This window comes from Exophiala viscosa (genome assembly GCF_022695815.1).
Source record: "Exophiala viscosa unplaced genomic scaffold EDD37scaffold_8, whole genome shotgun sequence".
NCBI lineage: Eukaryota > Fungi > Ascomycota > Eurotiomycetes > Chaetothyriales > Herpotrichiellaceae > Exophiala > Exophiala viscosa.
This window is the reverse complement of record NW_026944360.1, coordinates 136045-162333: the sequence shown is the minus strand read 5'-3', so window position 1 is coordinate 162333 and position 26289 is coordinate 136045. Positions and strand designations below refer to the sequence as shown.

Below are 26289 nucleotides of genomic sequence, written 5' to 3'. Positions count from 1 at the left end.
CTCTTTGACCTCTACTAAGTTAGTAAGTTTGGTGTACTGTATGTCATCCCTCGACTGCCGCAGTTTTGCCGGCCGCATTTTCCTTCTCCAGTTGAGCCTCGTGCTCATTGAATCCTCTCCACGGCCGCAACAATCTACGTTCTGCCTCTTTCAGCAGCAGCCGTAGCCATGGTGGACATCGTCCCGGTCTCGTCATACCCTTCACATATCTCACTGCTACCCGCCATACAACAGTGCAACCTGACCAATTTGCCCGAGAACTATTTCCTCAAATACTACCTATACCACGCCCTGACATGGCCTCAACTATCTTTCGTTGCTGTCGTTCGGGGACCGGGCGGTAAGCCTCCAGCATATCCCAAGGTCGTTGGCTACGTCCTGGCAAAAATGGAGGAAGACCCGCCCGACGGTGTCCAACATGGACACATAACGAGTTTATCGGTGATGCGCACACACCGCAGGCTGGGTATCGCAGAGAAACTGATGCGAATGAGTCAACGGGCGATGGCGGAAGTATTTAATGGAGCCTACGTCAGTCTGCACGTCAGAATGTCCAATTCGGCCGCGTTGCATCTGTACCGGGACACGCTGGGCTTCCAGGTCGACAAGATTGAGAGCAAGTACTACGCCGACGGGGAGGATGCATATGCGATGAGGATGGACTTGACGAGCATGCAACTCAAGGCTATTGAGGAGGATGACGAAGATGAGGGCGATGCCGTCGGCTCTTTGGGCAAGAAAGACGAGGACGGCGCAGCTGTGAATGGCGAAAATGGGAAGAAGGAGAAGATGGTCAAGGTCAAGGTTGGCCGAGGACTTGGTGTCGGAGATTTGGTGGAACGGAATGAAGGTCAAACGACTGCACAGTATTGAGCGCATTGTTGTTGACCAGAGATCCTCTCTCAGCCATGGTCCAAGATGCGGTTATCTGCACTGGCCTGCGTAAGTCTGTCTCAGACCTACGACCCGGTTCTGCAGTCTAGGTGACGTGCGTTGTCATGAAGCCAGGATGAAGGATTCACGATAGACTTCCAAACCCGCATGACACAAACGGCCGGTTACTTATTTGGACGGCAGCATATTACAAGCAGTCTCGCGTTTGTCGAATTGAGGAAGCCAAATGCCATTGCTACATATGAGGGCCAAAATCCTCTATGGCAGCCGTCGCACACTTAGACAAACACTCAAAAACGCACGCCACTGATCATGGCTGTCTCAACGACCAAACAAGATTGCAGATTTGCCGTCCTCAACGTGGTGCCATCTCTCCTTTCTACCTATTTAGTTTCCCCGGATCGCAGCCTGGTAGGAAGGCGGAGGTCCCGGCGGCGGAGCGAATTGCTTCCCCTGGCTTTGCTGTGCGACTGTACTCTGGATGTGCCGCTCATATTTCCGCTCGGCGCGTTCATCATCATCCGATTCGTCGTCACTGTGACCTCTGTTGCCGAAGCTTTCATCTTTAATCTTGGAGTCTGGTTCCCTTGGGCTGTGCCTTGCAGGAACACTTCGAACATCGGGCTGGATGTCATGGTCTCTTAGATCAGCATCCCTCGGACTGCGAGCATCCACGGGCCGCTGGTCATAATGTCCACTCTGGCGTTGGTCGTAGGTCTTGCTTTCTCGTCCATTCATCAAGGCCATCACACCTCCGATCAAGAGACCGACTGGGCCATTTCGTCGACGCTGGTCATGGTAGTTGTTCTGACCTTCTCCCCTCAAGCCCATTAGGCCTCCGGTCAAGGGACCACCTCGATGTCCCCTGCGGCGGGAGCCCCTTTTTGAGTAGTCGTCGCAGTATGGATCAGCGTACCCTCCTGGCTGACCCTGTTGCGGGTCCATCAAGGTGCCGACGAGGCCTCTGCGACCACCGTAGTTGTTGCGACTTTGCCTGCACATATTGAACGGAAGACTTGGTACTGGAGATCTGTGCTATTGGGTGATCTGGGGCAGCGGTATGCTTGAGGAGATGTGGAAACGCTTGAATAGTTACGGTGTATTGGAGGAACTGGTTAGTAGAGACCTACGTTTGAGTCACGGAACGACCTGAATATATACGCTGTCGTTTCAAGACTATACGAGCGCCGATGACTGTAGGTTGGGCTAACATTTGGCCGTCTAACGTGCGAGTACTGGTTTCGAGATAGACAGCACAGGCTCAAAGAGGTTAAACCCACGAGGATTGGCAGTGCACGCAGAGGACAGCCCGGGGACGATCAATCACAGCCCTGTTGGAGAGAGGCTGTGAGGAGGATTGAGGTAGTCCTAAAAGGGCTGTCTTCGCGAAACCGACAACCAGAGGTAACTAGCACGAGTACTCCGTACCAGCAATGGACTTTCCCCAGCCTCGACGTCATTACTCATAGAGTTCTCCTCCAAATTATTCCGTACTCGTATTTCGCACGTAAGAGCGATATATACACTTAGGAGTGCTTAGTCAAAAGTGACTCAGCAAGCATGGAGCACTCACTGTGCACTCGGTGGGACTGAATTGTCATTATTATTGTTCCGTCTCTTCCGACGTCGTCTTCGCGTCAATTCCTTTTTTGATTGTTTCTCTCGACGAACTCAAAGTCGTAAAACGTTAGTTGAACTTTTCTTCTTGCAAAAGGCAATCTTCTTGCTTTGACTCTTCATCCAGATCTGCCTCACCACGACTATCACCAACGAGAAGATTCTTTAATGGCTGGATTTGCAGTATATTGATGCTCGAGAACACGACCCTTTTCATGAAGGGAAATGCCCGCAACACAAGGCTCTCTGCCGCTTTCGAACGCGTCATCTTGTATGCCGAACGATGCCATAGCCCATGCTCGTCTCCACCATTCCCGGCCCTCCATAGTCACGTCTCATCTTGTTCCTGTCTCAAACGATGCAACTTCATTAGCTACAAGTCATGCTAGACCAACTGCAAGTCAACGGAAGAGTCCGGACCACATCCCATTCACCAATGACCATGCCTGCAGAAGGAAGCTGCCATTGGACTCTTCGACCTTCTCGTGCCTGACAGGTAAATATCGTACTTTCTGTCTTGCACACTCCTCCGCCTGCTAGGTCTCCCATCTTTTCCTTCATCTGGCGATCTCACCTTCGTTCGTGCTCATTATTGTCTGGTCGTTCATCTTCGCGCTTCCAGTCCATTCGCTACCTTTGCTATGCTCTGTTTGCCGGCCCAGAGATGCTGACTCGGGTCTTTTTTGGCATTTCGCTCACTGCCTTTCTGTTCAACGCAGCATTCGCTCAAGATGCTGGTCAATGGATCATTCCTAACAGTGCCGAGGCCAACTTCACCGATGTCTACAATAACGGCAACAGTATCACCTGGTCATGGCAGGGTATGAATCATTCCCTGTCGGATCTATGGTTGACTAGCTATGATCCCACACTCTCATATGCTCTACGCGTGGCTGCGAACATCAACATCACCGGACCTGGAACTCTGCCTTGGACAATCACAGTCAATGACACCCAGATCGACATTGATGACCGCTTTTGTCTGAGATTCGTACTCACCGGAACGGATATCTTCCCTTTCCAAACTGACCAGTTTCCGAGCCCTGCCTTCCTCATTCTACAGCAGGGTCAGACACTTCCAGCCACGACTGCGAGTACGTCGACAGCTTCGGCAACCTCGACTTCTACTGCATCATCGCAAACTACTACGACGATCTCCTCGTCTTCGTCAACATCGTCTTCATCCACGCCACGTCCGCCATCGAAACCGACTCTCAGTGCAGGAGCCAAAGCCGGTATTGGTGTTGGTGCAGCGGCTGTGTTCTTGATCATCCTGGCACTGTTGTTTGTGGTCTTGAGGCTATATCGACGCGTCAAGGCCGCATCTAACCAGCATTCCCAAGGCATTATCCCAGAACACTCTGAAGGCACATCACCCACGACACCTAGCACACTTCCAGTCATCAAGCAAATATCCGGCCTGCACGAGGCATTGGGTGACAGAAGGCATCCTACGGAATTGAGTGTCAAGCAAGAGAAGGCTGTGGTACATGAACTGCCTGGCTGAGATATATCTGAAGACCATGCAATCTCAGACAACCTCATTTTAAAGCCTGGTGTTCCAGAAAAGTGGCACTAAATCGCTCGAGATCGAGCGTAGGCATCACGTCCTTCAAAATACCGAATGCACATCCTGGACGTCCACCCCGGCCCTGCCAGAAGTGTTCATCTGGGAGCACACCGGATATAGCAGCATCGCACAGCAGTGCTTGTGCCTACGGCTTCCGTGTGGATCTGTTTGTTTGCAGATCCAAGCAGGGATCACAACGGATATCAATTCCGTCGATCCAGCAAAACACCCAGCGAGCTTCGTTGCGGGGAGCGCTTCGGCCGACCGTAGACCACGATAGTGACAGAAGCGACCACAAAGCAACAAGTCCGGTATCCCAGGGGCAAGTCCACAAGCCCAAATACATCACCGTGGAGTGGACATGTCCACCTGGAGTGTTCGTGCAGGCAGTTCAACCCTGTCGACAATGTCTTCGAACCTCATATAGAACAAGCACTGTCGCTGGAGGCAGCGAGGCGACATGCACATTCAACAGGAGTGGCTGCCCGGTTGAAAAGAAACCCTCTCAGTCAGAATGGGTGTACTCTGGAACGCTACAAATGTCAAGTATAGCCAAGACAATGCAAGGAAGTGCTCCAAAACAGACACGCCTATAAACTTGAAGAAGAAATCATACAAGCCGAAACGCGTATGCTGGCTTCCATCTTTGGATATTGGAGGCCAACCATGCTCAATATGCCTAGTGTGGCTCAACTACCTTTGTACTTCCCAAGAGGAAAGATTAAGTGCTGAACCAATAAACCCGCTTATAATGCTTTGGTAACACAACTAATTTGATCTGGTCTCAAGTCTCTTAATTCCCATGCCTGTGATCAACTCCAAGAGATGCAGAATGCAGCATGCGAAGGTGTTATCTCTTCCTAGGACTCTCTGTACCTTCACTCATATCATCAAACTCGTCTTCCTCCTCGATCAGCGCCGGTGTTCGTCGCTCGTTCCGCCGCTTAGGCCTCCTCCGCCGTGCACTCGAAATGTTGCTCGCGGAATCATCGGGCGCAATTTCACTCAGTCCGTCCCACTCGCCGAGCCCGTCATCTGTCTCTGCATCCCATGGGCGTCCATTGTTCTCGTTGAAAGGGCCTGTTCCGTTTGCTGGCGTGTCCATGCGCACTTCAATCCCACCGCTCATTGTGCCTCGCCGGCGCTGAGCAGCCGCCGCCAGACCAGCGGATCGTTCGCGCAGCGCAAGGCGTACAATTTCGGCTTTGTTGTGCAGAGTCTCAAAGGCGTCCTCCAACGCTTCCATGCCAGCGTAAATGTCGCGCTCGATTTCGGCGAGCGTGGCGAGCTCAGTCTCTTCGTCGAAGGCAATTGGTGCGCCGTATTGTGCATTTCCATTGGCAAAGGTATTGCTGTAGCTGCCTTGTCGTGAGCGGTAGCCATTGGCGCTGGCACTTGCAGTCGGCAAAGAGCCTGGATGAGGATAGCCTGGGGTGGCGCCTCTCGTGGCAGGTCGATGTGGAGTTGGACCTCGTGAGGAGGGCGTTCCATGCGTTGGAGGTGGTATATCATCAGCTCCACTACGAAGAAACCCGTCAAATCGACCTGATGTCAAAATCTCCCATTCGTCGTCTGAAATTGCAGCAAGGGTCGCCAGGGCGTTGTGGAGAGTGGGATTGTTCAGCAGAAACAGTCCTGCTTCAGAGTCTCGAGGTGGGACAGGTAGCCGGTATAGACGCTGAATTGCTGACGACGCAAGAGTCAGGTATGCTGGTCGAGCTCTTGTTGCGAGTGAAGGTGTAGGTGTGGGTTGTGGAGGACGGATCGAACCATTGTGCCATTCTGGCGTTGGGATCCTCCTCGGGGGCTCAATTGGCCTGTCCACAATACCCAGCAGGTCTTTGAACACGAGGCGCTGCTCCAAGGGTAGATGCGTCAATATCGCGAATGTAAGTGTCTCTTCATCCACTTCTTCGGGTGGGGAGCTGGGATTGTCATTCTGGCGGTTCAGCCATTTGTCCACACTCTGCTTCGTCTTACGTGATTGTCGAATGTAGTGTTCCCTGTATTCGTCCGGAACATCGATGTCAAGCTTCTGCATTGGCACATGAAACTCCAGTGAGATGCCCAACCCAATAGGTGACTGGGTGAATGCAAACGGGGGCCAAGCTGGGAGCTCCTTCCTCCCCGACACCAACTCGAGGACTTCGCCCCAACTGACGCCTCTTACGTCTTGGCCATACTCGTCGTGACACATCGGGCACTGGCATGATTCCGATGAAATATCGCGTGCAAACACCGCCTCAAGTCTATCAAGCAACCGTCGTGCCACAGACCGATAACCAGTGGCAACCGCCAGCGAGCCATTCTTGGTCATGACCTTTTCAAAGTCGTCGAGGAGCGCAGTGTATGGCTCGAACAGATTCGCAACCACTATAGGAGGCTGTGCAGGAGATTGGGCCTGCTGAATCGCCATAGGCTTTCCGGCGAGAAGAAGGTTCTTCGATACAGGTTGATGTAATCCACCATGTTGTAGGAGGTAATCGACCTTGGGAATTGTAACAGGTACTGGCGCAGGCGGAGGAGGCGGAGGGCCAGGAGTTGCAGAAAAAGCAGCTGGAGTTCCTCTAGTGGACAAGGTTTCATTCTCCACAAACACTTCTAAAGGAGTGCCCCCTCGAGACTGAGGGTAGAGCGTATCTGGGACATGCTCGTAGTGACCTCTGCGGAAAGATTCAGCAGGGGGAATCTTGGAGCCGGGCCGCTGAATGTCCGGTTGCTCAGGAGCTATGGAGGTTGCTTCGGAGCTGATATTCGTACGGAGCTCGCTCGACGTCGATGGTGTGACCGGAGAGTCTGTTCTGGTTGGTTGACTGACAGATCTCTGCGAGCTGGCACGGAGAGGTGTAGATATCTTGGGTAGTACGCCCGATGCGTCACGAGATTTTCGTGTAGGAGAGCTGTCTGTACCCAATTCTGAAGTGCTTCGCAAATGGCCGTTTGACCTGGATGAAAGCGGCCGTAAGCGGATCTTGACTTTGGCATCTTTACCACCATTTGAAGCTCTATCCTCCTCTGCAATGGTTTCCACGGATACTGGTTTGCCCGCATTGGACTTCCACTTTCCAGATCCTGCGTTCTGGTCGGTCAGAGGAGGGCTGGGAGGCGCATGATTCGATGTCGGAGTATGCTTCGGTGCGGATAATCTATCTTTCGATGCATTCAAGTCCGTCGCGGGCGGCGTGAAGAGGTTCAGGACCGGCCGACATTCAGCTGCAACAGCCTCACGACTGTGTTCTTTTGAAAAAGAAGGATATGGCAGGCTCGATTTCGAGTCAGACTTGAGCGGATTGGCATCTTCGATTTTGCCAGGCATCGAGGATCTCCTCTTATCGTCTGTAGGAGACAGAGACGCTTTTGACGATGGCTTACGGTGGGAGCGATGTCTATCCTTGTCTCTGTCTCGCTCGCGATCACGATCTCTGTCCTTCTTGTCTCTTTCTTTTTCTGATCTTGACGACTCTTTCTTCTCGCGCCGCCGCTCGGCACTGTTATCTCGGACTTTGGAAGGCATGATGGACGGTAGGTTGCATGATGCGACCTGCTTGGAAGACTGTCCAGGCGCTTATGTTGTAGGTCTCATTTGCGGATGGGATGGTGGAACGGCGCTTAGGTGGATGATGATTTGCGTATGTCACCACCGTGAAGTTAGGATGGCGACAGCGGGTATGCTTCTGTGAGAAGCAGGCAGTGAGTGCAGTCAGTATTAGAGTGGTCGATTTTATGGGAATCAAGATGTCGTGTCACCACCGAAAAGATGGTATGATGTAGTTGGCGTGTCGAGGCGCAGTCGTCTCTAGTGTGCCCAAAGTCGGTGGCAGGAAATCATGAACGGGCAGGACTTCCATTGGTTCAAGTGAAATGCTTTGCTACTTCTCGCACTGGTATTTGCAGAAGAGATCGATATTCGCAGACATGTTCAGTGAAGCCAGGAATAGAAGCTGTGAGTGTTCTATTGATTTGACTTGTACATGAAAGATCTCAGAGTGATGATATTCGACATTGTTTACAACACTCGCTTCCCCAGGACAGGAACGATAGTGGCTGCATTTTTCCCCCACACCGAAGTTCTAAGCAAGGGCCGTCCCTTTACGGTACCCTTGGCCAGGGCACAGACACTAAAATAACCCCAACGTGCGTTCGATGCTGCGGGCATGACATTTGTGGTCGATACCGACACAGGCTACAGCTACTCTGTGAGCCGAAGCGTCTAGATGCCCGAACCTGACGGTTCGCTCTACGTCCACATCAACCTGTTGTTGGCCGAACCCGTCCTTTTTGATTTAAGCGTTATTTGCACCAGGCCAAGGACCCAGTTTACCTCCACCCTGCTCAAATGCTTTCGCAGCCTTCAAGACTGTAAGGTCCTCCCATCTCCTGGCAATGATTTGCATCCCAACAGGCAGCACGCCTTCCCCAGTCAGTGACTTTGCCCACCCACAAGGAACGGTCAGGGCTGGATGGCCCGAAGCATTGAATGGCGCTGTATGACTTGTTGCACCAACAGATAATTTGATCTTGTCCATGACTGTGCTTCCACCCTCAGCTTCGGGCCGCAAATCTGGATGTGGTGGAGCGACACTCGGTGTAGTAGGCGTGATGAGAATATCAAAGTCTTCAAGGGCCTTGTCGTAAGCAGCCCTGAGTTCAAAGACGTGGCGATGTGCTTTGGCTTGTACCTCAGGCCCATACTTATCCTCCAAAAATGTCTCCGAGAATATGACATTGACGACCGCAGGGTTGGCAACGTTCAGTAAGTTATACATTTCCTGGTCCGGTGGCCATCTGAGTGCCAGGTGTGGCATGTTGTGGTTGAGTATGTCAGGAGTCCGGCCGCCCACAGCATGGCTAGCCATATGGGGACGAGTTGCTGCAGTCCAGATCGCGGGACCAAGAAGGTGCATTGGTATTGACACCTCGGACACGGTTGCTCCACTGGCTTCGAAGTGCTTCACAGCAGCAGCCTTGACAACTTCTGCAACCTCTGCCTGAGTTCCCGGCGAGGTAAAAGATTCCTTTATGATGCCGACTTTCAAGCCCTTGCCAGGATTGCTTGCTGAAGACAGTTCACCTGCATAGTCAACCACATTCTGCCTCAATGGCGACTCAGGACTCATCCGTGGATCAAGTCCGTCATAGCCTGCAACAATACTCAGCAGCGCTGCAATATCTCCTAGCTTGCGTGCCATCGGCCCGGCATAGTCAATCATTGGATGCAGTCCCGCAATGCCAGTATATGGAACGAGTCCATGAGTTGGCTTCAGGCCGTATATCCCGCAATATGAGGAGGGTAGGCGAATGCTCCCAGCCTGGTCGCCCCCCATAGCTAACTCAACATCATCACCTGCTGCTTCGAGACCAGGGACACCAGCCGCACGAGCATTGCCCAAACCCACAAGACAGGCACCACCGCTCGTACTTCCTCCAGTGTTGTGGTCGCGCAGCCATGGATTATGTACCGGTCCGTTCGCGGATGTGTATGACATTGGTGTCAAGGAGTAATTCTCGCAGGTCGAAGTGCCGACGATTGTGGCCCCGGCTTCCAAAAGACGTCTGGTGATGGATGCATCAATGGTTGCAAGAGGATATTTCCCATCTTTGGACACAAGCTGAGGGAACGTTCCGCATGTGTACGGCAGTCCAGCCACGGACATGTTATCCTTCATAACGATTTTTCGGCCTTTGAGTGTATCAGACACAGGCTTCTCGGCAACCAGGTGCGCTTGATGACTCCATGCATTATGACTGTTACTCTTGGATTTCCAGTACTCTCTTCCTCCGCCTGTGGGAACCGCGGCCAGGCGGGGATCGATGTAGTCAGGAAGACTAAAAACGCTGCCAGTGGTCACATCCGCCGATTGCAGAACGAGTAGGTAGGCATCTTCGTCTGACTTGGACGCAATCCGAATGTTGTTTCTCGCTGCCACATCGTGGAGGACATTGACGGTGACACTCGATCTGGAAGACTATCAGTATTTTTGCGCGCCTGAAGGACCTTTACATACTGTCCGCTCTCGGCCAGAGCCACAATCGACATGGCGAAGGTAGTCCCGTGTCAAGTTTCTCTTAGGGATCGTCCTAAACGTAGGCGCAGAAGTTTCGGCGTGCATAGTTAGGAAACTTATTGAGGTGAAGAAACGCAGCTCACCGACGCACATCTCCGATGATGTAGACCGACCATCTCCATCCCCACGCTTCCCATTACTGGATTCTTTCGTCCCGAAGTGGAAGGACGCGGTGTTCGATAGTCGTAACCGTAAACGGTTGTTTGAGCTTCACCACCCAAAGATCCTGTGCTTTAATAACGATGCCATTGTGTCTGGCATGTTCGAAAACTGCCATCAACCTTGCGCGCTTGCCGGTATATCTTCCAACCAATTCCATTCCACAGACACCCTCCCTAAGTTGGCATCGGCCAGCATCGCAAACGAGTCAACAGTGACATCGAGATCTTTCGCCTGGCACCCCGTACACCTGTCCACTACACTTAGGTCCACGCTCTTGTTGTCTCTGCTCGCTCTTATCTTTTTTCCACACAAGGGATTAGCGTTTGGATCGCTTCCTGTGCTCGCCGCATCGAACACCAAATGTGATATTGCCACAATCTTGTCGCTATTGGTAGAAGTAACTCCGCATGCGCCTAGACCGGGCGCATAGTATGTGAGATCGCCCGTAAAGGGACCGCCTTGTCCTGAAGGCAGAGGGAGGTTCCGAGAATGTTTTCGTGCCGAGAGCCCGGCGGCAAGGCCGATGATCAGTGCTATGCTTGCCAGAAGGGCTGCGAAAAGGGCGAGGCGGGTTCGTCGCGAGAGATGCTTCCACCAAACGAGTCGGTTATGCTGTGTGGCAGGGTGCGCAGATCGCTGCGGCGTAGATACGGGCTTGCGGTGAACCGTCGCCGACTTGGCCGCGCTCAGCGCTTCCTCTTGTTGGCCCATATATGCTCAGCTCGTATAGATGGCGATGATCGCAACGCAAGATCAAGGGATGAAGCCCGCAAGTTCAAGTTTTCATTGACACGGAACATTCGTGGTATGTATTCGAGATGTCTGCATATTCAGCTCTTCGCAGTTGCATGCCGCCATCTGGCGCTGACTCGGGCGCTACATTAGAGACGCGAATTGTTACATTGTGTCCGTAGCGAGGAGGAAATTGCACTTGCATGGGGGTGGTTTGTCTCACTCTCTGTAGGGTTGCTATGATTGGTTGACTTACATCTCACCCCGGATTTCTGGAAAGGAGCGCGGCTTGCTCCCAAATTCATAGGCTGGATTCGGCCAGGAACTTGTCGTTCGTTGTATGACACAGGATAAGATTGTGCCTCATAGCACAAATCTGTGAGTGGAACGGCATGGCAGTGAAGGGCGATATGTTGCTACCCGTGATGCGACAATATCTCTTCACGTACCTAGGGCAAGTGAATTGCGTTGCCCAGGCCAGGGTGACGGGGGGTGATATCCTTCTCAACCTTTTATAGCACTAGAACATTCAATTAAATGATGTGATAAACAGCTTAAGATGCGGTGTATACCTTATGCCTCCAACGTCTTGCTGCGTCGTGTCCGGACAATTTATTTCTATGGCCAGTTGCAGCGATGACCTCATCAACCCATGAATTTCAGTCTCCCACTCCAGATGGCTCTCTTTCACCGCCACCTTCTCCATTCTCTGACTCAGAGTGGCCAGTGATACCTACCGACGAGTTGGGCATGATCGCCGACGATGAAAGTACTTCAACAAAAGCTACCTCAACTCAGGTAGCTACGAAAGTCAAGAATAAGGCCAAACCCAAGAGACGGCAGATCACATATATTTCACGACACTTTGCGGACGACGGCGGTGGCACGACTCAGGATGAGACGGTCGGCCGGCGTTTTATCGCACGCAATGCCAATGCCAACAGCTTAGATCCCAGCGCAGCTGAAGATCTACTGCCGGTTACACCACCACACACACCAGCTCGACCTCACGCACGAATTTATTATGGCATCAACATCGATAACCTGTCCTCCGACTCAGATCTCACCGACGTCCCAGACGACATTGGATGTGATCCGTTTTTCCCGGACGAAGAGCCATTATCTGAAAAGGTCCAGGCCATCAAAGTCAAGTCGACCAAGAATCGCCGACCTACAAAATCACCTTACTTTCCCCATCCCCACAAGCATCGACCGACATTTCTATCGACCTTGCCATTTCCACCCCTTTCCCACGACTATTTTGGGTTAATGCAAGAGCGACTAGCTCATGATCCTTTTCGTCTGCTCATTGCCACAATATTCTTGAACAAGACCCCTGGTGAGCGCGCCATGCCGGTATTCTATCAGCTAATGTCTCGCTATCCTACCCCATTGGACCTGTCGAACGCAGAAGTCAGCGATATCACAATCATCATATACGGTCTTGGATTCCAGAATCAACGGGCAAGAAAATGTGTTGCCATGGCGAAATGTTGGATAGAGAGGCCCCCACAGCGAGGCAAGAGGTATAAGAAACTCAATTATCCATCGAAAGGTGATGGTAAAGACGTTGGAAATGATGAGTTCGTCGATGATGATGATGCACGGGTTGCTTGGGAAATCTCTCATTTGCCTGGCTTGGGTCCTTACTCCCATGATAGCTGGCGGATGTTCTGCCGTGATAAGTTGAGAGGAATGGCGGAAAGCTGGAACGGAGAGGGCAGTGCAGACAACCAGAACTTTGAGCCAGAGTGGAAACGAGTTGTGCCGTTGGATAAGGAGTTGCGAGCGTGGCTTACTTGGATGTGGATGAAAGAAGGTTGGGTCTGGAACAAGGAGACTGGGCACAGAACAAAGGCAAGCGAGGACATGATGGCAATGGCTCGTGATGGCGGTGTTGTCGTGGAAGAGCAAGGTTCGGAATATTTGGTCGTGAAGCAAGTCGAAGAGGAGCGAGTGGCGGATCTGAAGGTGGAGAAGAAGGTCGAACGAACTGCGGGCGACTATCTTCCAGCTAGTTCAGGTGGTTGAACGTCCAAGACTATGATCAGAAGGACGCATCTTGGATACGGCGGACAAGTTGAGACATCCTGACACATGACTCTGATCCGGGACTTCGACATGTTTCGCCCAAGCTGACCCTACTCAACCTGATACACCATTCACAACCTTGTCAACAACCGCACCGACAGCGAGAAGCCTTTCGTCCTCGAATTGGCGCCCCACGAGCTGCAGCGAGATTGGCGCATTGTGCCAAAGGCTGGGTTCATCTGACGTCCGGCTCATCAACATCGGATCAACCCGAGATGGGTGGAGAAGGGTACTTACACAGGTCATGGTGTGTTTTATCAGTGTCACTGATTGGCTTGTAGCTGGCATTCTGAAGATCTCGGGCATTGTCAACAAATCCCACAGGTATGATCACCCCAGGATAGTCAAGAAGGTTCCATTGGGCTGCATAACCCCACCATCTGTTACAGGCATGAGCATTAACCACGTCCACTTATTTATGAAGGGAGGAATTTGACTCACGTAAGGAAGTCATGGGGATAACTGGCGCACGGATTGATGGGACATAACAGTGCGTCAATCGGCCTTCCAGACGACGTCGATTTCGATGTGTCGTTCCAGTACTTCAAGTACTCCTTCTTGTAGGTGTCCTGTTGATTGAAAAGCTACAATTGCGTAAGCTGACTTTGGTCTCCAAGCTTATGATGATAGTATACCTTGTACAATTCTCTCGCCGACAACTCCCGAAGCTCAGGATTCGCGCTCAACTTGGCAGCGGCGGGTGGCCATGGCTCTCCTGTGACATCAAGAAGAGCTTGCATTTCCTTCCCACCAGTCGCATAGTACAGGGGATACTGTTATGGACCGTCAGTCCATATTTCGAACGCAGTGATATGATCTCACTTACGGCGATATCCCATGCTCGCTGATGTTGGTATGGCTTGAACTCCACGACCTCGTGCCCTGCAGCTTTGAGCTTGGCTGCAGCCTCTTCCAGACCTCTCAATATTGGTGGGTGTGGCATCACCACGCCATCGAATTTCATCAGACCAATAGTCAACTTCTCGGGGACGTTCGGCCTTGTCGTCCATTCTTTCTGGACTACGCCTGGATCTTCTTCCCACGGTGTCGCTTTCGTTACAATTTGGCAGATCAATTCGACATCTCGAATGGAGTGACACATAGGCCCTATAGCTGCTGCGATAGCCCTCCCGCCACTTACATTCGAGGTCATTCCTTCATAGCTCAAGCGACGAGTTGAGGGTCTGATACCGTACAGCCCGTTGAAAGCACATGGTACACGAATTGACCCAGCTATGTCGGTTCCGACGCCCAATGGAGAACCGTACAGACCAACAAGTGCTCCCTCGCCGCCCGAACTTCCACCGGATACCAAAGCTCGATTGAAGCCGTTAGTGGTGCGACCCCAGAGCTGACTAACCGTCTCAATAGCCATACCTGTGACAGGCATGGTGGTTTTCACGAAGATAATGGCACCAGCACTCTTCAAAGCCTTGACAAATACGGCATCTTCGTTGGGGACATTATCGGCCAAGCAGCAATATCCTAAAGTTGACCGCAGACCTGCCACATTGACGTGGTCTTTGACGCTGATTGGGAGCCCATGTAGAGGACCTTTCAGCTTCCCAGTGGCCTTGAAAGACTGATCCAACTTCCTGGCGGCATTTAGAGCTTCGTCGAAGCATATTTCGGTGAGACAATTGACCTGTAATAGACCGTCAGTACACCAGTCCACAGATCTCAATGATTGAAACGTCTACCAGCTGCTGTGCGATAGCTGCACGCTTGCAAAATGCCAAACAGACTTGCTCGGCGCTCCAGTCGCCGTTGTGAATCTTTTGCAGGACCGCAGTAGCATCACATGAGGTTATGCTGAGTTCCCGATCCGATAGAATACCACACGAGGCCGGTACGTGCGACACATCCCTTTGGTCTGCTTGGACAAGATCTTCTGGTAGCCGCCACGCTTCAGGGATTTTTGTTTTCAAGGCCCCTTGCGTCTTCTGTCGAGCTATGTCTCAATTATCTGTCACGATATGTGGTAACTGTTGATGCTGCTTACTTCTGCTATCTGCTTCCAATCGGATTTGGACGCCATGCTCAAGAGCCCTTCTTGGTGATCTGTTCGCCTTCGACTGCCTCTATGGAGTGACGGGTCGTTATGGTCACTCAAAAAGCATGTACTATGTCATCCCTGGCACTACTACCGTCTTAAATGCAGCAACCGATATCATCTGTGACCTGGCTGTCATGAATGCCGATACCTTGAGCTGAAGCAACTAACAACAGTGGCTGAAAATGATCCACGCGGAATCATGGGTGGCCGGCAAGCAACGACCCATGACGGCGTTGTCCGTGACGAATCGGCAATTCGGTGGTAACAACAACATTTTTTTGTTTCTCAAGCCGGTTCCCAGAAAAGTGGCACCGTCAGACAGCGAGTACATCTACCTCGTAATCTGGAATTCCGAGAATATTGACGGCGGCGACTCGGCCTTTATTCTGAAATCTCTAGGCCATTGGACCCGACGGCCACCTGCACTCTAAGCGCTGCTTGTTTGACGCTGACGCGAAGGACTTCGGAGAGAGATTGAGTACTTGTATCCGTTTGCTCTGGGCGGGCCCCCGAGGTCAGACCGTGCCACTTTTTCAAGGAACAGGCTTGCCTTGCACCGAGGAGTTTCGGCGACATACTTTACTTTGGCTGGTGCTCTTCTCATAATCATCTCACCAGGTCTACATTGCAACGTCCGAGTTCACACCGCGCAACGAGATGGATCATTTAACCGACTCCCGGTCCAATGGCTCAATACGTCCACCGTATCTGCGACCTGTCAAGAAGGCATGTTTGGATTGCCATAGACGCAAAGTGAAATGCGATGGTGCCACGAACGGGTTCCCGTGTAGCAATTGCAAATCAGCACAGATTGAGTGCACGATTGCTGAACGACGCAAGCGGAGAGCGAAGTCGTCAGCGACGGGGCCACCGCCTGAGAAAAGGAGCAGAACTGACCGAGTTGCTGTCACTGAGAACCAGGAGAACAACGAGCAAATTGACACGATAACTGTTGAATGCGCCGCCAATGAAGCAGAATTGGCGAAGCAACATCTTGTGGAGTTCTTCAATCAAGACCTACAGGACAACCCCATCAAAGCCAGATCGACGTACGTTGGGAGCGAGCTTTCAAACTTGCACTACTTGACTCGTCAAAGATCGCTCAGTCAGCATGTTCATCACTATCCTTGCTCCAACATCTATGTTCCACGGGTTTTCCGAAAGTCTCAAGGTCCTGCTACACCGAACCTTATCCCAAAGGACGCCTTTGTACTACCACCCACACACGTCTCTGATGTTTTGATTGAGGACTACTTCAGTTACATACATCCTGGGTTTCCAATCATTGACAAGAATAAGTTTCTACGGGAATATCATGACTCAACGTCAGCTCCTTCTATCCTCCTATTGCAGGCCATCTGTCTTGCGGGCAGTCACGTCACAACGACATTCAAAAACAACCAAGATCTGAAAGCTGCATTCTTCCGACGCGCGAAAGCCTTGGTTGACGGACGATATGAGGAAGATAGGATGCATGTCGTGCAGGCTGCTTTGTTGCTAACGTGGTTCTCCGATGGCGGTGATGATATCTGTGCAAATGCCTGGTGGTGGATTGGGGTTGCCGCAAGAACAGCCATTGGTCTAGGAAGTAAGCACAGTCACCTCCTCTTCTCCGATTGCCTCCCATCGCCATGCTTACCGCGGCGCGCGACTAGTGCATCGAGATGTCGGCCCTAGCAAGATGCCAGAGGGGGACAAGCGTATATGGCGGATGATCTGGTGGTGTCTGGTACAATTTGACTGCCTAGTCTCCTTGTGTTTTGGTCGACCACAGTATATGTGAGTTGATTTACCAGTGTCGCTTGGATGAATGCTTACGGCAAAGTAACCTTGACGACAGCGACGTGCCACCCCTTTGTGCAGATGATTTCGACACTTCGATGAAAAGCCAGGAGACAAGTTTCGTAATGCATCATGCGAGACTCTGCGCTATTGTGACAGACCTTGTGCGCTCACATTTGTCGCTGAAGGCGAGAAGCTCTGGTACCAGCAGAAAGGATGCCCTAGAGAAGATTGACGGAGCATTGGCAGAATGGTTCGGGAGCCTACCGTCGAGTCTACGTGATGGCTCGATACACACTACCGCGCATACTGACCCGTGGTCTTCATTACTCCACTTGACTTATTTCACAGTCCTAATCCAGTTTCACAGATCACAAGGGCACGCTGCGGACAATCTTACCCACCACGATATACAAAATGATGCTGAGATTTGTGCGGATGCTGCCTCAAACATCATACGAATCTTCCAACAGCTTTGCCCACAATCAGGTCTCCGTCATTGCTGGTTCTGGGCTTCCAGCGCCCTCTTCGCAGCGATGCTCCAGGTCAATGGAGAGCTCAAGAGCCAAAACTCGATACTCGCCCTACGTGCTAGAGACAAACTTGATTCTGGTTTACAAAGTCTGCGGAAGTTGGCACGATACTGGCTCTATGCAGCCTCGATCTTCCGACTTTTTCAGTCTCATACAAATAAGCCTTCACGGAGTATACCATTTCAGACAAGAGGCCCCGCTTCGACTGTCGATACATTCAACTTTGACGAAGCTTCTACAGTATCGACGGTCTCGCCGAGAGATACCAGGCCTAGCAACGCTTCCCAGGCTTTGCATCCAGATCCGTATCAAGCTCTTGTAGAAGAGCATCCAGAAATGGAGTGGGTCCAGCCACCATCGCTTGCAGCACCTGACGACGGCAACATCCTGAACTTGGAGCCGAACAGATGGCAATTTAATTCAAGCCAATGGCAGTCTTTGTACTGGAGTGATCCCCTTACCAACATCAACCTGGATGATGCATTTGGCAATTTCGAGATCGAGGGGTTTCAGTAGGACCGAAGGCACAATCACAGTAGCTTCTTACATGGTTGATACTCTTCTGGTCCCACCATTTGTAACTTTCGGCTTTCAGATTAACTAGTCCTCGGTGTTCCTTGGATGGTCATTGTCAACAGCATAATAAAGGACTTTATCTGAAGCTATCTTTGTGGGTCATGAACATTGATTGACCGAGATACCGATGCACAGGCCTCAACTTCATGGAAATCGTGACCCGGGATTAGCGGCACAAGCGATGATACGGATGGGTCCCTGCAGTTCCACAAAACCATGAGCTTTGATAAAGGTGCAGATAAGGTTCCGAACCTCCTCGTACACCTTCTTCTGACTTGGAATCATCAACCTTACCACAGGCGATAATGCCGAGAGCACCTTTCGGTCTATACGAAATTGTATATCTTCGTCGCTCTACCATGTCTGCTAGCCGGCCAGATTACCCTTCTTCTGTTTTTTCTCTTTGCAGAAAATCATTGCTTGAAGTCCAGAATGTCAGCTGAAGCCAAGGTCGAGACGGGCACGCAACCAAACATGGACATGGCCATGAAATCAGCCGATCCACAGCAAGCCAGTATGCATGATTCCGAGTTCGGGAGCGCCTGGGCTCCACGTGGCCTTGACCCCGAGCTCGCGACAGCCATCTCTCAGATTCCTCCCGAACGGCGTGCTGAGATCGAGAAAAGGGTGAGGCGAAAGCTAGACCTCGTTCTATTTCCGACACTGCTGGCCTTCTACATCCTCAACTACATTGTATGTCCTGCCATCTCCTGCCTTTGCTGTCACTGGCATTGCAATAATTGGCTAATATCAGCCTTTCCTTGAAGGACCGCAACGCTCTCAGTTTCGCGAAAATTGTTGGGATACAGAAAGACCTCAACCTTTCTAGTATTGAATTGTTGGTTCTACTCTTGTGGAAAGAGGAGCTACGACTAACATGTCCAAAGTGCGACATGTCTCTCTATTCTCTATGTCGGATACTGTCTTGTAGGTCTTTTTGAGGCCCCTTATTCCCCAACCGCTGCTGACAGAATCACAACAGTTTCAAGTCCCGTCCAACCTCATGCTGTCGAAGTCTAAGCCGTCGCTTTATCTCGTGGGTCACAGTCGGACCATGTTGTGTCTCATGAACCTGCTGACTGCTTTAGCCTTCCTGGATGGGTGTCTGGGGTGTTGTCTCTGGATGTACTGCTGCCGTTCAAAGCTACCACGGCTTGGTTGCCGTCCGATTCTTTCTCGGCATCGTGGAGGCGCCATTCTTTGCAGGCGCCATTTTCTTGATATCTAGCTGGTATACGCGCAAAGAGATGGCGACGAGGTGTGCTATTCTATTCGGCGGCAACATGCTCAGTAACGGTACGTAATCCGCCAGTAAGCTTGCTTATGTCATGACTGATCGATGTCCAGCTTTCGGTAGTCTGATCGCCTTGGGAGTCACGCAGAACTTGGACGGCGTACACGGGTTGGAATCGTGGCGTTGGCTTTTCATAATTGAGGCCTGTATGACGGTGGGCTTCGCTATCTGTGCTGTCTTCCTACTGCCGAACTATCCACACAACACTCGTTGGTTCAAGGGTGAAGAGCGCACGATTGCCATGTGGCGGTTGATCGACGACGTCGGTGAAGCGGATGACACACAGTCTGACGATGTCAGTATTTGGCAAGGCTTCTTGTTAGCCATCAGGGACTACAAAGTCTGGTTTCTTGTCTGGAACCATATCTTCCTCACTGTTGGAGCTGGAATAGTGGTCTTCTACCCGACTGTCGTTGGCACACTGGGTTTCTCACGAAGTAAGTGCATCTATGCGCAGCTCCTGGCTATTTGCGCACTTCAATGGTTACCTTTTGGAGGAAAACTGACATTATGGAAATAGAGATCACATATCTTCTGATCGTTCCACCATATATGCTTGCCTTTTGCACAAGTGTCTATGGTTGCCATCACGCCGACATCAAGAAAGAACGCACTTGGCACATGATTGGTTCCCTATGTGTTACCCTGGTCGGGTTGATCATACTGGCCAGCTCTCTCAACACTGGAGCTCGATACTTCTCACTATTTCTGGTAACTTGTTCGGTCTATATAGCGTTCGACTGCAACTTGGCTTGGTAAGCAGCACACCACTAACATGCGTCAACTCAGAGTCTGACGTGTGCAGGATCTCGAACTGTATTCCCCGGCCAGCACCAAAGCGTGCCGCAGCAATTGCTCTGGTCAACATGCTTTCTCAGCTCGGGTAGGTCCTGCCAGTGTTGCGAAAATTCCGACGTAAATTAATCCGTTCTCCAGGAATATTATTGCAGGCTACATCTATCCTGACAACCAATCTCCACGATACTGGATGGCATGCACCGTTGAGGGAGTGGCTATTGTATGCGCTATTGTTACGACCCTTGTTTTCCGGACGATCCTCAAGAGAGAAAACAGGAAATTAGACGAGAAGGAACTTGCTCGGGGTGGAGAGGCTGCTATCACTGAGGGGAGACTGGAGAAAGTCAGGTATATCTATTAGAAAGTCGGAGCAATGGGCTGGCGCCCCATTCACCCATCGATCAGTGCCCAGATGAACTGAGGGAGAAGTAGCGCAAGAGCTTGCTGCTTGACGAAGTAAACAGCGTGGAGGGTGAGGCAGAAGGCGGCAAAGTTGCTACTTAGCATTGAAAGACGAGTAGTCTTCATCGCTAACTAGTCATACATAATCAATCCCTTTCGACTCGTATGATTTCATCTACACCCATTTGTCACGGTGACAACGTCCCAGTTCCAATTTTGAAGACCATAAGATCTTCGACAAACCTATATGGTAACCCTGGGACCGAAATCCCTTGTCAGTAATCGTAATCCCAGTGCTGTGCCACATGTCCACTTCTGGGGACATGGCGCCCCACGGACTTAAGTGCCTCCAAGACACGTCCAGAGATTCCGTCAAACCTCTTCCGAAACACCGATTTTCTCCTTTTTTGCACAGCAAATCGTCTCTCGGCGTTCAAGGCTGCCGTTCATATCCGAACGACCGAGAAGATAACATCTCGGAGAACATTGCGAAGACTCATGCTAGCCATTACTTGTTGTGGTGGAAGCATACCACCCTGATCAGCTAATTGGCACAAAGTGGACCTTGTCACGGAGACATGAGCAACAATATTGCGGAAAACTCCCTGGTTTAAATGCCCTACATACGAGGAAAATTGACACACTCTCTTTCTATTGCTGCTGGTCTTTTGCCTACGATCTTGCTTTTAGGTTCCCAGGAGACTCATCATACCAAGATGGGCTATAAGAAATCAGCAATTCGAACGCTCAAGCCGACAACGGTTCCTAGTACGGGACATTTTGCTCATGTCGGGCATACTGTCGGTCCCGCCAGGGTGGTCTACACATCTGGCATGGTTGGCCAGTATCAAGATGGAAGTATATCTGATTCATACGTCGAGCAAATCAAGCAGAGTCTTGTGAACCTCGGTCACTGCTTGGAAGCCTCTGGAGCAACAGTCAAGGACGTTCTGAAATTGACATACTATATTGCCAAATACGACCCCAACAACAGGCCGCACGCCGATTTGATTTTTGAATGGCTGGAGGGCCACAGACCTGCGACAGCCCTAGTTCCAGTGCCCTACTTGGCAAACCCGAAGTTCTTGTTTGAGATTGAAGCTGTCGCAGCAGTCCGAGATCCTTCATTGGATACTCCCATTTCAAACCCCGTGCCAGGGAAAGTTGAAACGGTCGATGTTGTTGTCGTTGGGGCCGGATTGAGCGGTTTACAAGCCGCTTACGATCTCCAGAAAGCAGGCTTGAAGACAGTCGTGCTAGAAGCACGAGACCGTGTAGGCGGCAAGACCTGGACGGTCCCAACTGCTAATGGCACGGGTGCCATAGACCTTGGTGGAGCCTGGATCAACGACACGAACCAGTCAAAGATGTGGGCGTTGGGGCAACGGTTTGGGATGGAATATACAGTCCAAGTCACCGAGGGCGATTGTGCGTTGCAAGATTACGGGCGGTTCCCATTTGGACAATTACCACCAGTAAGACCATCCTTCACATGTTAATAACAATCGCTAAGAAAGGGCCCCAGTTCGACAACGCCGAGGATCGAGACAACTTCGTCAGATTCCGAGATCTGGTCGAAACTTGTTGTCAGACCATTGATATTGAAAAGCCATGGATTGGAGGAGAGCACTACGACACCATGACGTTTGAGGAGTTTGCAAAGCAGTCCGGTGCCCTGCCCAAGACTCTAGAATATGCGAATCTATGGATCCGCGCAATGCTGGGCATCGATGGCAACGAGATCAGTGCGCTCTATTTTCTGCATTACTGCAAGAGTGGTGGCGGCTTCGTGCAAATGAGATCCGATGGAAAGCACGGGGGACAGCATCTGCGAAGCAAAACTGGTGAGCATTATAGGTATCCTTCAAGTGCCGTTACTGACCCCCTTCAGGTTCCCAACCATATTCAGAGGGACTAGCCGCCTCACTGACTCCGGGGTCTGTCATCCTCTCCAGCCCAGTCGCCAGTATAAAGCAAAATGCCGCTGGCGTCGTCGTCAGCACAAACAACAACCTCATCTTTCGCGGCAAAAAGGTCATAGTCTCCGTTCCCACGCCGCTATACCGCGACATTGGCTTCAGCCCGCCCCTTTCTGGAGCGAAATTGGCTCTGTCGTCGTCCACACGGCTGGGCTACTTCGCCAAGGTGATACTCCTGTACGCGGAGCCATGGTGGACAAAAGCTGGACTGGCCGGTCTTGCACACTCGTTCAACACTTCAGAGGACGGTAAGGCTGGCAACGGCGCAGGGCCAATCACATTGATCCGCGACACTTCCGACCCCGAAAGCGGTGTCCACGCATTGACATGTTTCGTCCTCGCCAACGTCGGCCGACAATGGTCGGAACTTCCGGCCGCACAGCGTCGAAAAGAGGTTCTGGAGCAAGTCGTGCAGATCTATGCCGACGTGGATCCCAAGCAGATCTATGCGCCTGTCGAAGTATTCGAGCAGGAATGGAGCAAAGAAGAGTTCAGCAAGGGTTGCCCATGTCCTGTGACGGCACCCGGAGTGTTGAGCAGTGTCGGGCACGCCATTCGCGAACCTTTTGGAAACATCCATTTCGTAGGAACCGAGACCAGTATCATCTGGAAAGGGTACATGGAAGGTGCTGTAAGAAGTGGCGAGCGTGGGGCGGCTGAAGTCGTCGCGGCACTACAAAAGCCTGGACGGATAGGTACTAGACTGTGATTATGTTCGTCGAGAATGCATTGGCTGCGGGGAGATCGCCTCAATCGAGGTTGCATGGTCTGCCAGACGGCGTAGGGTTGTCCGAAGGAGTAGTTCACAATTCACTGAGCCCCTATCACGCGCAGCCTTGCCTGGCTTGGCGCTTGGTCTTGGAGGACGTTCTTTTCCATCACCACACTCCATCAAAAGGACAAGGTACTCCGTAGTCGAAGGAAGCTGTAAGTCCCATTAAGAGATGCACAGCTCGATAGCATGCCAGACTGTGCCGGCAAGGAAAAGGCTTGGGGATACCACAACAGTTTGTGCGCCAATGCCCATATCTGACGCACCGGAATAAATCTTGCTGTCCCGACTCAAATTGTGGGAGTGCCATCGCCTTCTTGTCGTTCGGGAGCATGTCGGTTGGAAGTAGCTCTCATGTAGATGTAACATGGCCTCGTATGATGGTTAAGTCTCCCCAAGTTGACCCTCGCTTCTCCGTAATGGTTGTTCGGATCAAGTCGATTCAAGGAGAACGAGATCCCAAGACATTTAGCTTCCGGATTTGCGAGATGACGCGACCAGCGTGAAAAGATAGTGCGAAGAGAAGGGGAGGGAGTTGAAAGAGGTCAGGCCATGCTACGACCATCATTAGTAAGCACTGACACGGGAGCGCAAGGCTAGGACGTTTGGACAAGGCTGCGTTTGCCGAAGCCTGCCGTCGAGGAGGTAATCCAAGCCGGTCCCTAATCGTCTCTGGAAATGTACCGACGTGTCGATAACCTACACGATCAAATTGCATGTCACACAATCAGGATACTCTACATTATGTCCTCCCTATCACGAGCCAATTCGTGCGCCTTTGCGTGCAAACTTCTGAATCCGACTCCGACTACAACTTCGGCTTGCCCGCCCGCGTCGCTCTTGATTTCTCTTCCTCTTCTGCCTTGAATTCACCTTTGGCCTGCTCTTTCAGTACCCTTCGTAGAATCTTACCCGAGACACTCTTTGGCACAGCGTCCACAAACTTGATCCCACCACGCAACTTTTTATGGTTCGCCACTTTCCCGTTCAACCACTTGATAATATCCTGGGCGTCATTTGGTTGGATTGCGCTGAGCCCGCCTTTGCGCACGATATATGCACGGGGCACCTCGGTGCCGAGCTCAGCACTGTCCACACCAACTACAGCAACATCGTCGACCAGGTCGTGTGCGGCAAGATATCCCTCGAGTTCGGCCGGAGGCACTTGAAATCCCTTATACTTGATCAATTCCTTGACACGATCGGTGATCGTAAGGTTGCCGTCCTTGTCAAGGAAGCCCACGTCGCCTGTGCGAAACCAACCATCTTCCAAACACTCGGCCGTGGCGGCTTGATTGTTGTGATACCCCATGAAAATGTTAGGTCCTTTGACGTACAACTCGCCAATCTCGCCGCGAGGAAGTTCTTTCTTCCCGTCAGACTCTTCGCCTGCGCCAGGCACGGCACAAAATTTGGCCTGTACGTTAGGAACAATCCATCCGGTCGTTCCAACGGCTGAATGCCAATCTTGCCAACGCTGGATGAAGATTGTGGGGCTTGTCTCACTTAAGCCGTAACCTTGCTTCACGCGTAGACCCTTTCGTTTGTAAAGCGATTCGACAAGATCACGGGTGAGAGGCGCCGCGCCCGAGTTGGTCATTCGTAGTGAGCTGAGGTCGTACTTGTCGACAACAGGGTGCTTGCAGAGTAACAGTACAATCGGTGGGACAATGTAGCTGAAGGTGACTTGGTGGTCCTGTACGAGGCTACACCACTTCTCCAAGTCAAACCGCTGTAGCACGAGGGTGTGCACGCCCGTATAGATTGGTGAGTGAACTAGTAAGTTCAGTCCGTAAATGTGGAAGAAAGGCAGACACGCAAGAATCTTGTCCCCTTTTCCCTTCGGCGCATCGGGAAGTCCAGGCACGTGTTTTGAGCCGTCCCAACTTAGGTGCGGTTCAGACTGGTAACACTGTTCGATGTTGGATGTCATATTGTGATGGCTCAATCTGACACCTTTCGGGCGTCCTGTCGTACCCGACGAGTATACCAGAAAGGCCAAGTCGGTCTTGGGAGAGAATTTGGGGCTTCTGTAACGAGAGGAGCCGGAAAGATTGCGGACAAGAGTCCAGTGTTTCGCTTTCCGGTTGGGATCGCTATCCTTGCCCAGTAAGAATATATTTGAATCTGGAATACCAGCTTCTTTGGCCGCTTTTCTCGCATTGTCCAAGACGCTGAGGTGGGTCACCAGGAGTTTCGCACCAGAGTCTTTCAACTGGTAAACCAGCTCAGACACAGTGTAGCCCGGGTTGGCTGGAGACACAACGCCTCCAGTCCAGAGAGTGCCAAACACGACCGGAGCAACGTCGATGTCATTGGGAACGTAGAGACCCAGTACATCGCCCTTATGGAAGTCATAATTTGCATATAACCCTTTACCAAAGTCGATGCTGAGCTGTTTTATCTGCGCGTAGGTGTATTTCCGTTCTAGTTGGTCGGCATCCTGGAAGATCACTACAAGTCATCTATATCAGCAAGATGAAGCTACGAAGCGTTCTCCTGTGTGGAACTATAGCTTTGGCTTTCCCACAACGAGAGTCGGCTGTTTTGAGCAGGGGTTGGGTGACGCATACCTTGATTTTCAGGAAAAGGTGTATTCTTGCGTTTGAAAAGTAGAGAGAAGATGTCGGTGACCGACAGATTCACATCTGGCCAGTTGGAAGAGATAGGCATGATGAAGACAAACACATCAGCCCAATAATGGGTGGAAGAATCGGATCGTATGCTCTTTTCCTTTGAGATGCACTCGCGCACCTTCACAGCAATACAAAGTGCGCTAGGCAAGCAAGTTATCAATGCCAGAGATGAAGAGTGATAATGATAATGAATGAATAAGACACGGAGATTTGAACGGGGTAAGATGACATCGTATTGGGGCAGGAGCATTTGAACTAGTCGCTAATAATGACACGCTGCAGCAGACTTGCCGAGGCCTCTGGGAAGGCTGACCAATCACAAGCTTGCCC

The 26289-nt window shown here is 51.4% G+C and overlaps 12 protein-coding genes across 12 annotated transcripts; 6 read left to right on the top strand and 6 right to left on the bottom strand.

Moving 5' to 3' along the window:
• Positions 1–72: 72 nt before the first annotated feature.
• Positions 73–1077, top strand: EDD37DRAFT_468361 (N-acetyltransferase complex ARD1 subunit). The gene has a single exon (XM_062813065.1). It carries the CDS (start codon positions 169–171, stop codon positions 871–873), a length of 705 nt encoding a protein of 234 aa, XP_062668196.1. The 5' UTR covers positions 73–168; the 3' UTR covers positions 874–1077.
• On the bottom strand, positions 1078–2391 carry EDD37DRAFT_468409 (uncharacterized protein). The gene is made up of 2 exons (XM_062813070.1): positions 2025–2391; positions 1078–1888 (listed from the first exon to the last, which is right to left on the bottom strand). The coding sequence occupies exons 1-2, from the start codon at positions 2105–2107 to the stop codon at positions 1282–1284; spliced, it is 690 nt and encodes a 229-aa protein (XP_062668195.1). The 5' UTR covers positions 2108–2391; the 3' UTR covers positions 1078–1281.
• A 633-nt stretch (positions 2392–3024) lies between these two features.
• On the top strand, positions 3025–4307 carry EDD37DRAFT_468364 (uncharacterized protein). Its single transcript, XM_062813066.1, has one exon. The coding sequence runs from the start codon at positions 3176–3178 to the stop codon at positions 4016–4018; it is 843 nt and encodes a 280-aa protein (XP_062668194.1). The 5' UTR covers positions 3025–3175; the 3' UTR covers positions 4019–4307.
• A 624-nt stretch (positions 4308–4931) lies between these two features.
• Positions 4932–7595, bottom strand: EDD37DRAFT_651591 (uncharacterized protein; the record flags this gene model as incomplete). Its single annotated transcript, XM_062818368.1, has 1 exon — positions 4932–7595. One exon carries the CDS (start codon positions 7593–7595, stop codon positions 4932–4934), a length of 2664 nt encoding a protein of 887 aa, XP_062668193.1.
• Positions 7596–8364: 769 nt separating this feature from the next.
• Positions 8365–10118, bottom strand: EDD37DRAFT_634727 (amidase; the record flags this gene model as incomplete). The annotated part of the gene is made up of 2 exons (XM_062816864.1): positions 8365–10039; positions 10087–10118. 2 exons carry the CDS (start codon positions 10116–10118, stop codon positions 8365–8367), a joined length of 1707 nt encoding a protein of 568 aa, XP_062668192.1.
• Positions 10119–10270: 152 nt separating this feature from the next.
• EDD37DRAFT_468627 (RlpA-like double-psi beta-barrel-protein domain-containing protein-containing protein) lies at positions 10271–11409 on the bottom strand. The gene is made up of 2 exons (XM_062813071.1): positions 11297–11409; positions 10271–11172 (listed from the first exon to the last, which is right to left on the bottom strand). The coding sequence occupies exon 2, from the start codon at positions 11017–11019 to the stop codon at positions 10423–10425; it is 597 nt and encodes a 198-aa protein (XP_062668191.1). The 5' UTR covers positions 11020–11172; positions 11297–11409; the 3' UTR covers positions 10271–10422.
• On the top strand, positions 11349–13415 carry EDD37DRAFT_468371 (DNA glycosylase). Its single transcript, XM_062813067.1, has 3 exons — positions 11349–12977; positions 13059–13360; positions 13413–13415. Exons 1-2 carry the CDS (start codon positions 11677–11679, stop codon positions 13069–13071), a joined length of 1314 nt encoding a protein of 437 aa, XP_062668190.1. The 5' UTR covers positions 11349–11676; the 3' UTR covers positions 13072–13360; positions 13413–13415.
• EDD37DRAFT_468843 (amidase signature domain-containing protein) lies at positions 13058–15269 on the bottom strand. The gene is made up of 7 exons (XM_062813072.1): positions 15134–15269; positions 14832–15074; positions 13958–14776; positions 13767–13904; positions 13573–13715; positions 13369–13511; positions 13058–13310 (listed from the first exon to the last, which is right to left on the bottom strand). The coding sequence occupies exons 1-7, from the start codon at positions 15167–15169 to the stop codon at positions 13186–13188; spliced, it is 1647 nt and encodes a 548-aa protein (XP_062668189.1). The 5' UTR covers positions 15170–15269; the 3' UTR covers positions 13058–13185.
• A 462-nt stretch (positions 15270–15731) lies between these two features.
• Positions 15732–18347, top strand: EDD37DRAFT_468392 (fungal-specific transcription factor domain-containing protein). The gene is made up of 3 exons (XM_062813068.1): positions 15732–16775; positions 16843–16966; positions 17013–18347. Exons 1-3 carry the CDS (start codon positions 15845–15847, stop codon positions 18016–18018), a joined length of 2061 nt encoding a protein of 686 aa, XP_062668188.1. The 5' UTR covers positions 15732–15844; the 3' UTR covers positions 18019–18347.
• On the top strand, positions 18346–20736 carry EDD37DRAFT_468393 (major facilitator superfamily domain-containing protein). The gene is made up of 9 exons (XM_062813069.1): positions 18346–18771; positions 18846–18916; positions 18966–19005; positions 19061–19114; positions 19167–19374; positions 19426–19809; positions 19893–20127; positions 20178–20255; positions 20309–20736. Exons 1-9 carry the CDS (start codon positions 18511–18513, stop codon positions 20529–20531), a joined length of 1554 nt encoding a protein of 517 aa, XP_062668187.1. The 5' UTR covers positions 18346–18510; the 3' UTR covers positions 20532–20736.
• Positions 20737–21288: 552 nt separating this feature from the next.
• Positions 21289–23260, top strand: EDD37DRAFT_658598 (uncharacterized protein; the record flags this gene model as incomplete). Its single annotated transcript, XM_062818989.1, has 3 exons — positions 21289–22047; positions 22098–22416; positions 22464–23260. 3 exons carry the CDS (start codon positions 21289–21291, stop codon positions 23258–23260), a joined length of 1875 nt encoding a protein of 624 aa, XP_062668186.1.
• A 670-nt stretch (positions 23261–23930) lies between these two features.
• EDD37DRAFT_634664 (CoA ligase) lies at positions 23931–26167 on the bottom strand. The gene is made up of 2 exons (XM_062816863.1): positions 25897–26167; positions 23931–25777 (listed from the first exon to the last, which is right to left on the bottom strand). Exons 1-2 carry the CDS (start codon positions 25994–25996, stop codon positions 24132–24134), a joined length of 1746 nt encoding a protein of 581 aa, XP_062668185.1. The 5' UTR covers positions 25997–26167; the 3' UTR covers positions 23931–24131.
• Between the last annotated feature and the right edge of the window lie 122 nt (positions 26168–26289).

Coding starts and splice junctions, on each gene's coding strand:
- EDD37DRAFT_468361 (XM_062813065.1), top strand. CDS start 169: ATGGTGGACATCGTCCCGGTCTCGTCATACCCTTCACATATCTCACTG.
- EDD37DRAFT_468409 (XM_062813070.1), bottom strand. CDS start 2,107: ATGTTAGCCCAACCTACAGTCATCGGCGCTCGTATAGTCTTGAAACGA. Junction 1,889..2,024: donor GGTCGTTCCGTGACTCAAAC/GTAGGTCTCTAC, acceptor CAATATGTGCAG/GCAAAGTCGCAACAACTACG.
- EDD37DRAFT_468364 (XM_062813066.1), top strand. CDS start 3,176: ATGCTGACTCGGGTCTTTTTTGGCATTTCGCTCACTGCCTTTCTGTTC.
- EDD37DRAFT_468627 (XM_062813071.1), bottom strand. CDS start 11,019: ATGGGCCAACAAGAGGAAGCGCTGAGCGCGGCCAAGTCGGCGACGGTT.
- EDD37DRAFT_468371 (XM_062813067.1), top strand. CDS start 11,677: ATGACCTCATCAACCCATGAATTTCAGTCTCCCACTCCAGATGGCTCT.
- EDD37DRAFT_468843 (XM_062813072.1), bottom strand. CDS start 15,169: ATGGCGTCCAAATCCGATTGGAAGCAGATAGCAGAA. Junction 15,075..15,133: donor ATTGGAAGCAGATAGCAGAA/GTAAGCAGCATC, acceptor ATAGCTCGACAG/AAGACGCAAGGGGCCTTGAA. Junction 13,905..13,957: donor AGCGAGCATGGGATATCGCC/GTAAGTGAGATC, acceptor GGTCCATAACAG/TATCCCCTGTACTATGCGAC.
- EDD37DRAFT_468392 (XM_062813068.1), top strand. CDS start 15,845: ATGGATCATTTAACCGACTCCCGGTCCAATGGCTCAATACGTCCACCG. Junction 16,776..16,842: donor AACAGCCATTGGTCTAGGAA/GTAAGCACAGTC, acceptor GCGCGCGACTAG/TGCATCGAGATGTCGGCCCT. Junction 16,967..17,012: donor TTTGGTCGACCACAGTATAT/GTGAGTTGATTT, acceptor CTTACGGCAAAG/TAACCTTGACGACAGCGACG.
- EDD37DRAFT_468393 (XM_062813069.1), top strand. CDS start 18,511: ATGTCAGCTGAAGCCAAGGTCGAGACGGGCACGCAACCAAACATGGAC. Junction 18,772..18,845: donor TCTACATCCTCAACTACATT/GTATGTCCTGCC, acceptor CTTTCCTTGAAG/GACCGCAACGCTCTCAGTTT. Junction 20,128..20,177: donor TTCGACTGCAACTTGGCTTG/GTAAGCAGCACA, acceptor TGACGTGTGCAG/GATCTCGAACTGTATTCCCC.
- EDD37DRAFT_634664 (XM_062816863.1), bottom strand. CDS start 25,996: ATGCCTATCTCTTCCAACTGGCCAGATGTGAATCTGTCGGTCACCGAC. Junction 25,778..25,896: donor ACCTTTTCCTGAAAATCAAG/GTATGCGTCACC, acceptor GATGACTTGTAG/TGATCTTCCAGGATGCCGAC.